The sequence below is a fragment of the Perissodus microlepis genome, chromosome 23 (assembly GCF_051167445.1).
Source record: "Perissodus microlepis isolate ML-2025 ecotype Zambia chromosome 23, ASM5116744v1, whole genome shotgun sequence".
NCBI lineage: Eukaryota > Metazoa > Chordata > Actinopteri > Cichliformes > Cichlidae > Perissodus > Perissodus microlepis.
The window spans coordinates 24,262,249-24,276,477 of NC_140482.1; the positions used below are offsets into that span (position 1 = coordinate 24,262,249).

At 39.9% G+C, this 14,229-nt stretch overlaps 1 protein-coding gene across 1 annotated transcript; it reads left to right on the forward strand.

The window, feature by feature from the left end:
• Nucleotides 1–8,703: 8,703 nt before the first annotated feature.
• On the forward strand, nucleotides 8,704–14,123 carry LOC146361509 (required for drug-induced death protein 1-like). Its single transcript, XM_084920775.1, has 2 exons — nucleotides 8,704–9,101; nucleotides 13,259–14,123. Exons 1-2 carry the CDS (start codon nucleotides 8,886–8,888, stop codon nucleotides 13,397–13,399), a joined length of 357 nt encoding a protein of 118 aa, XP_084776901.1. The 5' UTR covers nucleotides 8,704–8,885; the 3' UTR covers nucleotides 13,400–14,123.
• Nucleotides 14,124–14,229: the final 106 nt, after the last annotated feature.

Genomic DNA, 14,229 nt, shown 5'->3' on the forward strand with positions numbered 1-14,229 from the left:
GTGTTCCCTTTTATTTTACAAGTGGTGTTGTTTAAAGTGTTCTAATAATGTTTAAGAGTTCAACTTAAAAGAAGAATAACAAGGGGTGTAGTTAAGCAAATTGTTGCAAGAATCAGATTGTATTGAGAATTTGCCAGGATTGCATGTACATATAGCAACAACTTGTTTATGCAGCAGGTTTGCTGAAACATGTACAATGTCAGTAAACACAGAAAATTCACATATTGAAGAATGCAGAGAACAAATTGATTCCCTTAAGGAAGAGCTAAGTAGATTGAATGAACAATTGAAATTACAGACTGATGATGTTGAAAGGGAGAAATTGGAGTTACTCATAGGTGATATTCATGCTAAAATAGAAATCAAGCAGATAATGTTGAAGAAGCCTGCCTCTAATACTTCAAGACTAGAGCCCAGGAAATCCTCAAGGGAGCGAAAGTTAACGCCCAAAATGCTAGAACTTAAGCAACAAGAGTTCTCTCAGAAGGAGAGTAAATTTATCCAACTATATGAAAGCTGGAAAGAACAAGTTAAAGCTACACGTTCCAAACTTAAAGATGAGTGCTCTGACCAGGAATTAGCTGACATGATGGATACTGTCGAAGGGCTAGAGTCACAAGTGAAAAATACATACGAACATATGAGATCGCAGTCAGCCCCTTCTACTGAGACTAGAAGAAAAATTGATTCCTGCACAGCAGTAACAGCGGACTTGATGAGAATACTTAAAGTACGTATGAGTGAAGTGGGGCAAGAAGAGTTTGATGCTAAGGCAGAAAATGCGAGACTTCACATGGTGCTAGACAGAGAATATGCTCAGTCAATATTTGGGACTACAATCTCCCGACCTTCTGTACGTAGCTGCCGCTCAAGCTGTTTATCGGAGCAGCAAAGCATCAATGTAAAAAGGGCAGAGTGTGCTGCACAGCTTGCCGCGAAGCAGGCCGAGATAGAGATGGAGGAGGCTATTGCTACACAAAGGCAAGAGCTTAAAAGACTAGAAAATCAGCGAGATCTTCAGGTAATAACTACAAAGCTAAAGGCTTATTCTCAAGCAGATTCAAGTGAAGCCTGTGGAGAAGACAAAAGCGCAAACAGTGCGGTAGTCAGTTGTCCTCCATTAGCTCCTGAAGAAATCATACCAGAGCAAACCTACAAGAATAATAACAATGAACAACCAAACAATAATAACAATGAGTCATTGTTAATGCAAGCCTTGCATGACACAATGGTCCTCACCAGACTTCCTGCACCTGAGCCCCCAGTCTTCTCAGGGGACCCACTTAAGTTCTTAGAGTGGAGCACTAGTTTCAAAGCTTTGATAGAGCGGCGATGCACAAATCCAGCTGACAGGTTGTTCTACCTACGCAAATACATCAGTGGAGAAGCACGGTCTGTATTGGAGGGAAGCTTTTACAGAAAAGATGACGAAGCATATGACCAAGCTTGGGAAGCTTTGAATGCTCGGTATGGCCACCCCTTTATAATTCAGCGTGCATTTAGGGAAAAACTGAACAACTGGCCAAAGATTGGTTCAAGAGAGTCGCTTAAACTGAGACAATTCAGTGATTTTCTGACAGCCTGCAGCAATGCTATGCCATACATCAAAGAACTGCAGGTGTTAAATGACTGTGAAGAGAATCAAAAATTGCTCCAAAAACTTCCTGACTGGGTGACTTCTCGTTGGAATCGTCGTGTCACAGTGCAGTTACGGCAAAAAGAAGAATATCCAAGCTTCAAACAATTTGCTGATTTTGTTGCACAAGAAGCCGAAGTTGCATGCAATCCTGTAACATCATTTCATGCCTTGAAACACACTGAAGAAAGGTCAGCTAGAGACATAAAGCGTCCAAAGGCTAATGCATACATCACAAATGTGAAAGCATCAGAGAGAACAACCACAGGATACAGCGGAGTGGAGAACAATTCAAATGAGCCTGATATAGAAAGAAAAGCAAATGCTTTGCCATCAAACTCAGTCACATGTATTTGCTGTGGAGAAAGCCATTCTATTCACAAATGCCAGACCTTTGCTAAAATGTCCGTGGAGAACAAAAGAAAGTTCATACTTGACAATAACCTGTGCTTTGGTTGTCTCAGAAGAGGACACAATTCAAAAGACTGTAAGCGCAAGGCGACTTGTGGGGTTTGTAAAAAACATCATCCAACAGCTCTTCACGAAGACCGTCCAAAGACTCCAGTGAACACATCATCACATAGAATGCAGGCAGAAGAAAACATATCTGCACTTTCTTGTTGCATGGACAGAGGAGATGGTGGGAGCACATCCATGATCGTGCCTATGTGGGTTTCTTCAACCACCACTCCAGAGAGAGAGACCTTAGTGTATGCTCTATTAGATACACAGAGTAGCAACACTTTTGCAGATCAAGGGGTATGTGAGGAGATGGGGATGAGTTTAGAGCCAGTGAAGTTAAAGCTAACCACTATGATGGGAAGAGATTCCATTGTTCAGAGCGAAAGAGTTAGTGGGCTCAGAGTTAGAGGGTTTTCCTCCAAAAGCTTTATCAACTTGCCACTTGCCTATACCAGAGACTTCATCCCACTTGAACGTTCACACATTCCCACCTCTGAAACTGCCAAAAGATGGGAACATCTAATCAGAATAGCACAGGAGATGCCTGAGTTAATGGATTGCAAGGTCGGGCTGTTAATAGGCTACGACTGTCCTAGAGCACTGGCACCACGGCAAGTAATCGCGGGAGGTGATGAAGAGCCATATGCAATCAAGACAGACCTGGGCTGGAGCATTGTTGGCAGTTCACAAAAAATGGCAACATCAGCAGAAGTGACAGGCCTGTGCCATCGCTAATCTGTTAAGGAACTTCCACCCTTGACACCAGCCACCATCATCAGAGTGCTTGAGTCAGACTTCAAAGACACAGCTCCTGGAGAAAAGAGCATATCACAAGATGACATACAGTTCATGCAACTGCTAAATGAGAAAATACACCAGAATGCTGATGGGCACCTAGAGATGCCACTTCCCTTTAAGGCACGCCCTCAGCTGCCAGAAAATAAGCGTCTGGCTCTGGTGCGACTTAAGCACCTGAAAGGGAAGTTTGAGAAAAATCCCAAATTTAAGGACGATTATGTAAGGTTCATGGACAATGTCTTCAAGGAAGGTGATGCTGAAAGAGCTGAAGATGATCCCAGAGAAGGAAATATGTGGTATATTCCACATCAAGGCGTCTATCACCCAAGAAAACCGGAAAAAATCAGGGTTGTGTTTGACTGCTCTGCAAAGTACAGTGGCACAGCTTTGAATGATCACCTCTTGACTGGACCTGATCTCATTAACAGTTTGACTGGAGTACTCTGCCGATTTCGCCAACACCCAATTGCAATCATCTGTGATGTAGAGAAGATGTTTCACAGATTTCATGTAAACAGAGAGGACAGAAATTACTTGCGATTCCTGTGGTGGGAAAATGGTGAAACAAACACAGAGCCAAAAGAATATCGCATGAAAGTCCATCTTTTCGGGGCCGCATCCTCACCAGGCTGCGCAAATTATGCAATGAAGTATCTTGCGAGCCAAAATGAAAGGGAACATCCCACAGCAGCCAACTTCATCAGAAGTAGTTTCTATGTTGATGATGGGCTAATCAGTGTAAAAACTGTGAATGCAGCCATTGAACTAGTGAGAGATGTGCGGAAGGTGTGTGCAAAGGCAAGACTAAGGCTCCACAAGTTCATATCCAACAACAGAGAAGTCCTGGAGTCAATTCCACATAGTGAACGAGCTAGTGGAGCCCAGGATGTGGACATCAGTCATCATGAACTCCCAGTTCAGACTGTGTTGGGAGTAAGGTGGAGTGTAAGCAGTGACACCTTCTCCTTTAAAGTTGCCCTGGAGGAGAAACCAGTAACACGACGGGGAATTCTGTCCATTATAGCCTCTGTGTTTGACCCATTAGGCTTCTTGGCTCCTTTCCTTCTAATAGGAAAGAAAATTCTACAGGAAATGTGTCTAAAGAGCATTGGATGGGATGAGCCACTGCCTGGTGAATTGAAGCCACAATGGGAGAGTTGGGTCACTGATCTGAAGAACCTGCAGAGACTCCAAATCCCAAGATGCTTTGTACCTGAAAGCCTTGGGAAAGTCCAGAGAATAGAACTCCACCACTTTTCAGATGCAAGCAATCGTGGGTATGGTCAGTGCTCATATGTTCGGGTGATGAGTGAAGACCAAGTGCATTGCTCCTTAGTCATGGGCAAAGCAAGAGTTGCATCCACAAGAGTTGTAACCATACCAAGGCTGGAATTAACAGCAGCAGTGGTGTCCTCAGCAGTCAGCAGAATGCTAAAAGAGGAACTGGAGCTCAAAATTGACCAAGAGTATTTCTGGACTGATTCACAGGTGGTTTTGGGCTACATTAACAACGAAGCTCGCAGATTTCACGTTTTTGTTGCTAATAGAGTGCAAAGAATCAGAGAAGCAACTGATCCTGCACAGTGGCACTATGTTGACACCAATCAAAATCCAGCGGATCACGCTTCCAGAGGCCTCACAGTAGCGGAACTGATCAGTTCAAATTGGCTCATTGGACCTCATTTCCTGTGGGAAAGAGAGTTTGTCACACCAGACTCAACTCCAGACCTTCTGGTAGGTGATCCAGAGGTCAAAACGACACAAATACTACAAACAAAGGTAGTAGAGGACAGGAACTTCTTGGAGAGACTCAAAAGGTTCTCAAAATGGCATACAGCAGTAAATGTAGTTGCCAGGATCCAGCAACTAGCCAAAAGAACCAATGCAACAAAGGGTATAAATGTGGAAGACAGGAGAAAAGCAAGTCATGTGCTTATAAAATTAGCACAAGAAGATGCTTTCAAGGAGGAAATCCAAGCATTGAACCATGGTAAATTACCACAGAGCCATCCTTTGTTCCAACTTGACCCAATATTGCAAGACGATGTTCTCAGGGTAGGAGGGTGGTTAAGGAAGGCTTCCTTACCGCTTGACATGAGGCATCCAATAATCCTACCCAAACATGGCATAATTACACACCTGATTTTAGATCAGTGCCATGAGAAAACCCAACATCAAGGCAGAGGACAGACACTTAATGAGCTGAGAGCAAATGGTTTCTGGGTTGTTGGTGGGAGCAAAGTTGTGGCTAATCACATTAAGCAATGTGTTACATGCAGGAGAGCTCGCAGGCCAACAGAAACACAGAAGATGGCTGATTTACCGGCCGCTCGTGTTGACCCCTCACCACCATTTTCCTATTGCAGGATGGATTGCTTTGGACCTTTCCATACAAAGCAAAACCGCAAGGACTATAAGAGGTACGGTCTTATATTCTTTTGTTTGTCCTCTAGATCAGTCCACATAGAAATGTTGGAAGATCTCACGACAGATGCCTTCATAAATGCTTTGCGGTGTTTTATAGCTATTCGTGGAGCCATCAGACAAATCAGATCTGATCAAGGAACAAACTTTGTGGGGGCAAAAAATGAACTGACAGAGGCCTTAAAGGAAGTAGATAAGGACAGACTGCCTGCTTACCTGGCCAGGAAACAGTGTGACTTTGTCATGAATGTGCCTGACGCCAGTCACATGGGAGGTGTTTGGGAACGGCAGATAAGGACAGTCAGGGGTGTCTTAACCAAGGTCCTTTCACAGAGTGCTGGAAGATTAGATGATGCTTCTTTGAGAACATTCTTCTATGAAGCCATGGCAATTGTTAATAGCCGTCCTCTCACCACCGACAGCATCAGTGATCCCAAAGGCTTAGAGCCCCTCATCCCAAACCATGTACTCACCATGAAAACCTCTGTACCACTGCCTCCACCTGGAAAATTTGTGCCAGAAGATCTGTATGCCAGGAAAAGGTGGCGCAGAGTTCAATATTTGGCAGAGCAATTCTGGAGTAGATGGAGGAATGAGTACCTCTCAAACATCACACGAAGACAACGCTGGCACTCTCCAAGACGAAATGTTAGAATAGGCGACATTGTCATTGTGAAAGACGAAGGAATCCCTCGCAGTGAATGGAAGCTTGGGAGAGTACTGGATGTTTGCAAAGATGAAGATGGTCTGGTTCGGAAAGCCAGAATACAACTAGGAAATAGAAAACTATCGAAAGAGGGTGAAAGGCTCAATAAACCATCCACTCTTGAACGCCCTATACATAAATTAGTGGCCCTAATAGAAAGTAACTAGAATGTTCCAGTGGAGCTTCTGTAAATGTGTATGGGATGGTTAAAGTATTAGGATTGACTTGCAAGTTTGTCACAATTAAGTACTGTTTGGTTCTGTAAATTCCTAGATTTATTCAAATTATTTACAGATTTCATAAATCATAGTAATTTGGTGGGAGTGTAACTGTCCCTGAGACAGTTAAAATAAAGTTGGTTATTTCATGTTTCTGTGATAGATTCATGCTTAATTTAGTTCATTTATTTATAAGATAAGATGATAAAAGTAACATTAATTAAAAAACATGTCTAAAATATGTAATTACAAAATATGGGTTTGTTAAATATGTAAAATGCTGTAATTTTTTCTGTTCTGCTTGCACAAGACTGTTTATGGACACTGATATGAGAGACTGATAAGCTCAAAACATTTATGTTGTAAACTTTGTGTTTCTTCAGTTTTCACGGTGTCTGAAGACAATAAGAGTGAGAGAGAGAGAGAAATAAATTTCCGAAGACATCAGTATGATGCGTGGCCATTCTTTGTTGGACCCCTGTAGTTACAATGCATGATGTTTAATCTAAGATGTAACAAAAAATAATTATATGCAGTTGATTAGAAAAATATCAAACTTCCATTCATTCATTCTCTTCCGCTTATCCTTATCAGGGTCACTGAGGACCTAAGTCTAGGCCTGGATAGGTCGCTGGACTGATGCAGGGCTAACAGAGAGAGAGAGAGAGAGAGACAACCATTCACACTCACATTCTCACCTTTATCAGACTTACTCACCTAATTAACCACAATATGTCACATTCAGTATACACTATGCAAGAAATAGGTCAGTCATGAAACACAACATACAGTGTATCAGGGACCAAGCAGAAAAGAATATACAGGTACAGGTGTAATCATTAAAAAAAAGGGTTTTATTATTCTGCAGAAAGGACAAAATCATTACAAAAATTCAGAATGACAAAAATGAGCTATTTTAGGAACCAAGTGGACCCATAGAAGAGGACAACTTAAGAACTTCTACTTAAAAACCACTTCACAAACCATAACTCTGCAAACTGACCTGCCTAACTGAGAGACAGCTCCAGTTATATAGCAATTGAATGAACTATTGTATACACCAAAGGTGAAAACTACAGAGATAATAGCTAACCATAATACAAGAATGACCCTATTCCCCCCCTGCGTGGTCACAACAGATGGTTAAGTCCATTTAATTGGCCTCTGCAAACCAGCTCCACCCTCAACCTCCTCCTTTACTCAAAAAAAGAAGGACTGGAGCGGTAGCCAGGTAACTCAAAAAGAACAGAAAAGAATCCATATAGCGTGTACCTATGGTACCATAACAAACAATACAAAACAAATTCTGTGCCATCATTTGGACTATAGCTTAGTGCTGGCATGGATTAGAAACTAACTCAAAATTTTGAATTGGTTAACTTATAATCACTGAAGCTTTACAGCCCGAAGTAAAATTAAGACAGTAAAAGTTAACATGAATATTACCCGAGTATTTCAGTTGTGCAGTTCTGCAGCCATTGCACAATGTTACTGACATTTGACAATATACATCATGTTATATGCCATCAGGTCACTCTATCATCGAGACTAAAGCAGGAAATATCCAAGCTAAACTTTGTATAGGGACTCAGTCATCGTAGTCTAAGGCGCTTGGAAAGAAAAGCGTCTGGACTTCTTTAAGTTTTCTTGAAGACGTTTCACCTCTCATCCGAGAAGCTTCAGTTCTAAGCTCAACCGGTGGAGAGTCCCAGATCTCAATACATAAATGATAGTGTTGGACTAGGTTTCACTATGGGTTCACCTGAAACCTTGGCTGATTGTGACCCAAACCTGCTTTCACACCTTGGCCCATGTGGTTAGGTAGAGGATCTATAGGGGGTCCATGACCCTCTTGTGGACACTCCCATAGGGCTTAAAATCTGGGACTCTCCACCAATTGCACTTAGAACTGAAGAAATTTCTTGGATGAGAGGTGAAACGTAAAGAAGTCCAGATGCTTTCCTTTCCAAGCTCTTTAGATCCAAGCTAAAGGTTTTCAGAGTGCACAGTGATGTCCATGTATCTAGGAGGGCTTGTTCTTCATGAATGTTTGAGTACATCTGTCTTTTTTTTCCCTTTAAGACTTCAATTCCATAAAAGTTGTTTTGTCTGAGATTACTATAAAGCACTTTTTTCTACTCAATTTGAGCACTCAGAGTTTATCTCCTTTTGAGATAAAGTGGAAATGTTTTGTGTTTTTCAAACTAATGACTGAAGTCCGCTCAGCTGTTTGAGCTTTCTTCCTTTTCCTTCCTCTTATTTATTTACTTAATTGCTTAAAATAAAACTCACTAAAGTCAGTGTTTCCAGTATTTTCCCATTTAGAAATCTGCCTCTCAGCCATGTTACACTTTCATCTGTTTTTCTTGTTCTGTTTTTTTTTTTTTTGGTTTGTTGACCTAAAACAAACAGCAGATAAGCAAACAGGGAGGAACCACTGCTGTGCGCAAAACTTCAGATAACTTCAGCCTCAATACTGAGGAACCTCCACATTCTTCTTCTAATCCTGATTTTATGTCAAAGCTCAGAGTTTCCTGTCTGCGCTGAGCTTGGGGCCACTAATAAAGTTTGACTCCTCCTTGCTCCAAAGGTCTCCCTGCTCGAAAGCAGGAGAAGAAAGTCAGACGACAGCGAGGAAGGGATGGGAGCACAGGAGAGGGAGGAGGAAGACGGCGCGTCTTCAGTGGGGAGAAAGCTGCAGAAAACCAGCAAGGAGGTTTATTTCAGCGTCCTGCCAGATAAATATGAACCTCTGATTGAGGATGATGAAGAGAGAGAGGAGACTGCAGAGGAGGAGAAGAGGAAGAAGGAGGCGAGGAAGAAGAAAAGGAAAAATACATGCAAGAAGTACAGAAAGGTAAGAAGTCATGACCTTTGACCTGTGTATGAAAGATCCCTCTACACAGCAGTGGCATGTTGATGAAATCATGGCTTAGAACAGACTGTTAAAGACTAATAAGTACAATCAAGTTCAATTACATTCAGAAAATACATATAGTTCATATAGATTACATAGAAATAAAAACATGATGCATAATGATGTAAATAAACAATCTAATTTAATAAAATACAGAAATAAAAAACAGCTCACCAGATATAGGTAGTTAAATGAGTTGTTGGTAAAGGTTTCATATATATTTAAAATTAAAAACATGTATTATTGTAATTGAAATTTCATTAAATCACTTCTATCAAACAAAACAAAAAAGAAAAGGAAAAAAACAAATATGTATCTTTAAATAAATATATAAATAAGGAAATGAACAAAAATATTATTCAATACCAGATTAAAAGAGGATTAAAATTGTATTATATTAAATGCCAAGTTTAAAAATGACTGCTATATTATGCTGTCATGGGAATGAATTTCAGACAGTGGTGGCAGAGTGGTTTTGTCGAAATTGATGGAATTATGAACTCTTGAGCTAGTATTAGTATCAGACTTTGATCCACCATGCAGTACCATCTGGAAAGCATCTGATTGGCAACAGCTTCATTTTTCAACATGACCATGATCCCGAACACACTGGCAATGCAGTAACAGCATACCTGGATAGATAAACACACTAACAGTGTTTGGCCTCCCCAGTATTGACTTTGAAGCTCATTAGAATTGTACAAACTCCATTTCTGCTTCTTATACCATTTCCATGGGCACTTACATGTTTCAATGAATTACTGCACCTATTTTCATTTTTCCTAGTAAAATATAAAAAAATGAAGGGTGGCTCAAAACATTTACTCACTACTGTGTACAATATAAATAAAGTACATAAGAATACGCAAAATAAATTGAATTTAAAATGAATAAATGAATTAAAGTAAGCCTGGTACAAATAAAAATAAAGAAAATTAAAGATTAACATTTAAGATTTATAAGATATATAAGATTTTATATAAAACATGACATCATACAAAGTAGCTTAGGCAGTAACCACACATGGAGTTGTTTGCCTGCAGTGCAAAGGTGTTTAGTCTCAGCTCTCTGCAGTTAATTATTGACTTTTCAGCGTCACTACACAGTTCTGGCCTTTGGCCCCCAAAATAATGTGCTGTGATGATTGTATCCCACTGAGAACAGACAAACATGGAAGTCGTAAAACAGAACTTTTACTATCACAAATACCTTCAGTCAGCCTCAGAATGAAGAGTTGAAACGATAAATAACTCTATTGAGTCCACACTGAAGCAGAGGACCACAAGCAGTCATTAGATTCATTATTTTCACATCCTCTTTATTTATTTAAAAAGAGTCTAAAACTCTCCAAAATTTACTAAAACCATCAAAAGAAGTTGAAGTTGGGCCAGGCTGTACTTTCATTATTACCACTTTGTACTCATGACATTACAGTCAGTGAGCATATCCTGGTAAATCCTCCTTTCAAATTCTTTGAATGACCAAAATTGACAAAATAGGACCTGAAAGGATTGACCTAGTTCATTATCTCAGCAGGAAAGTGTTTACGATATAGAGGTCAGAGCCGAGGGGCATATGAATTTCTTAAGGACCAAAAGACTCAAAGACAGACTCAAAAATAGTTTCTTCCCAAAAGCCATAATCACCCTGAACTCCCACACGCACTGACAACACAGTACCACCCCCATCCCAAGGACTTCCCTCTATAAACAGACTACACAACTACCATAAACACTGTGCAATACTTAATTTTACGCGCAATAACCTACACTGTAAATACTCAACACTATTTGTTTACTTATTTATCTTTTTTATTTTGTTTTTTTCCCGGATTTGTATATTTATACATTTTATATGTTTTTTCTTTTCTAAATACTGTTCATATGTATATAGAGCTGCAGAAACTGTGCATCTCACCACCTTTATTCTCCCACATGTTTGCACTGTGTAGGAGATGCTCTGTATCTCATTGTACATCTGTAGAGTGACAATAAAGGCATTCTATTCTATATCTTTTTGCAACTACAGTGGTTACCCCCTAGTGGCCACCATGCAGAATGCAGGTTTAAGGCACTTCCGCTTTATTACCAAACTCAGAGGTTATCCGTGTTTTACACTGGCTTTGAGTAAGGCTAAAAAGACATTTTTCACCAATATTAAAGAATGTTACTGTTAATGTCTGGAAACATCTCACAAGTTAAACGTTGCCTCCTGGTGATAAAGAACTAGTTCAAGCATTTATTACTTCTAGGCTAGACAGCTGTAATTCGTTATTATCAGGATGTCCCAAAACCTCAGAGAAGCCATGAACAGATCCAAAATGCTGCACTGAGACTACTGTTCAAAATCCTGCTCCTCACATACAAGGTCTTCAATAATCACCATCTTCTCTTAATGACCTCATAGCGTGGTATCACCAAAATAGAGCACTTTGCTCTCAGACTGCAGGCTTATTGTTCTTTGTAGAGCATTTAAAAGTAGAGCCTTCAGCTTTCCGGCCCCTCTTCTGTGGAACCATCTTTAAGTTTGGATTTGGGAGACAAACACTATCTCTACTTTTACAATTTAGATTAAAACTTACTTTTTGCTAAAGCATATAGTTAGGGCTGTGTCAGGGTAGCCTGAATCCTCCCTTAGTTAAGCTGCAATGAGCAGTGTAATTAAAGCTTCTTACTGTTAAAAGGGAGTTTTCCCTTCCCACTGTTGCCACGTGCTTGCTAATAGGGGGTCATCTGATTGTTGAGCTTTTCTCTGTATTATTTTAGGGTTTACCTTACAATATAAAGTGCCTTCAGGCAAGAATTGTTGTGATTTGGCGCTATGTGAGTAAAATTGAATTGAACTGAACTGAAAGTTTGTTATATTTTGCAGACAGTAAAGCAGAAAGTTGACGTCCCAGCACAACCACAAAATGTCAATTTCAATAAATTCATAAATGTATATATCTCAAATATTGTGGAAAATGTTTCACCCTCTGAACCTTAACATTTTCACAAACTACGGACACATTTTTCATTGTAATATAAAGTAATGGACATCTATGGGAACAGAACTACCAGTGCTAAGCAGAGAAATAACTTGAAAATATCTCATCAGCTACCATGAAGTTCGTCTTTTATAAATCTGTAGGTCTGTGGTTTGTCAGTCAAACAATAATAGACAACAACTCAGTATGATGATGGTTTACGGAGCTGAGGTTGTTTGGTAATAACTGAAGAGTTGATACTAAAACTGGAACAGAGTAGCTTTCTGTTCTTATGCTCCACACCCTTCCCTTTCTTAACCCCATTTGTTCATTGTTCATCCTTTCTTCTCACCAGACGCTAACCTTTTTTGCCTGTTCTGTTCTTCTCTTCTCTATCAATAGCAGAGATAAAGGGGATTTTTGCCCCTGTCTTAAATCTATAAAGCTTACAACTTAACCTGGTATCCACCTCCTTGAAATGTAACGACTTGTTGCATCAAATCTGATTGTCTCGCTCAGTATCTTTCTCTCCTTCTAAACATTTCCAGCCACTACTTCTGTTATGTCATCATGTAGCTGGTCAGTCCTGCAGTAAAATCCATATTCCAAATATATAAACTTTATTCTAATCTACAGGTCACAAAGCCACCGCCTTTAGTATTTACCCAACACAACAAATGAGCCTTTGTTGTGCTGGGTAAATATGAAATAAATAGATGCTTTGTTTACATATTTGGTTCAGCACTACTAATTTTGCTTCAGTAGGCAACACATTTTAAAAAAAAAAATTAAAAAAAAGGTGCAACTTTTACCCTCATAGTGGTCTTTTGCACATGTTTGCTGATGAACAATATGCATCTGCATTAGCATAACGAGTACAACAAAACAGGAAATGACCATAAACTAGTATTACTCATTATACAACTTCAACAACGGCAAGCTGTGGCTAAAAAAAAAAAAAAAAAAAAAGTAAAAAAAAAACTGCCCAAGCTGACAAAGACCAATGCTAGAGACAGTTCCTGTATATTACAAGATAGTTTTTAATCTAGTTGTAATTGACCTTAATACCCGTGGTGGGTACAGAAAAAACAAAATGAAAGCACTAATGTTCTTCTTCTCTGGTCTGTTGCAGAATGTGGGGAAAGCACTACGCTTCAGCTGGCGCTGCCTGGTAACTGGTCTGCAGAGCATGGCGTCCGTGTACTCCACACCTCTCTCAGCTGTGGCCACCGTGGTAACAAATGTTCACCAAGCCAGTGGCAGCAAGACATGATTGGACTCGGAGGGACCAGGAGTGTAGCCCCTTACTCCTTGTGTTCAAGCTGACTTTGAATTCATCACCTCTGTTGTGCCTGTTTTGTTTTTATTCTATTTCTGAGATATAAACTGTATATTTACTCGATTTATGAAAACCATTGATACCTGTCACATCTATGGCCTCAGTTTTCAAATTTGAATCGAACCCTGCTGTTGTGTTAAATTAAACAATAGTCTTTCATGTTTCAAAATTCACCTCAAGCAGACCCTTCAGAACACTTTGGGTTTATTTACAGTGTTAAGAAGCTTTCTGTTCCGTGTGGGCTTTGGCAGCCACTGGCAACCAAACAACTAGCAATGTCTGTGTACAAATCTCAACCATAATAAAGGAAGCTCCACCTTGTGGTGCTTCTCCACAACTGCACTTTAGAAACTCATTGGCAGAGATAAATTTTCGAGGTTCTGGAGCACTAAACGGATATATTCCTCCAGTCAACCAACCATATTTGGATGAAGTAAAGATGCTCTAACAGGACGCTGACACACTCCTCTCCTTTCTGCTCTTTTATGTTTTTATCAAGGTTAGGAGAGTTAGTAAATGCTGTTAAAATAATCAGAATGAATTAAAAAAAAAAACTAATTTGTCTTTCATGATGTTTGTTTACATAATCAAAGGTCAGGTACTTTTTGTGCATTTCACAAGTGCTTATTGAAAAATAAATGTAAATATGACAAAAAAAGTGTGAGGACATTTGTTTTTAAGTGGGCGTATTTGTTGATAAGTTATCTGTAATACAACGCAGGAGGTGTAGCACACACACTTTTCCATAGCTGTGGACAATGCAG

Excerpts from the sequence above, each read along its gene's own strand:
- LOC146361509 (XM_084920775.1), top strand. The coding sequence starts at position 8,886 with ATGGGAGCACAGGAGAGGGAGGAGGAAGACGGCGCGTCTTCAGTGGGG. Across the intron at positions 9,102-13,258 it reads CATGCAAGAAGTACAGAAAG|AATGTGGGGAAAGCACTACG; the intron begins GTAAGAAGTCAT and ends GGTCTGTTGCAG.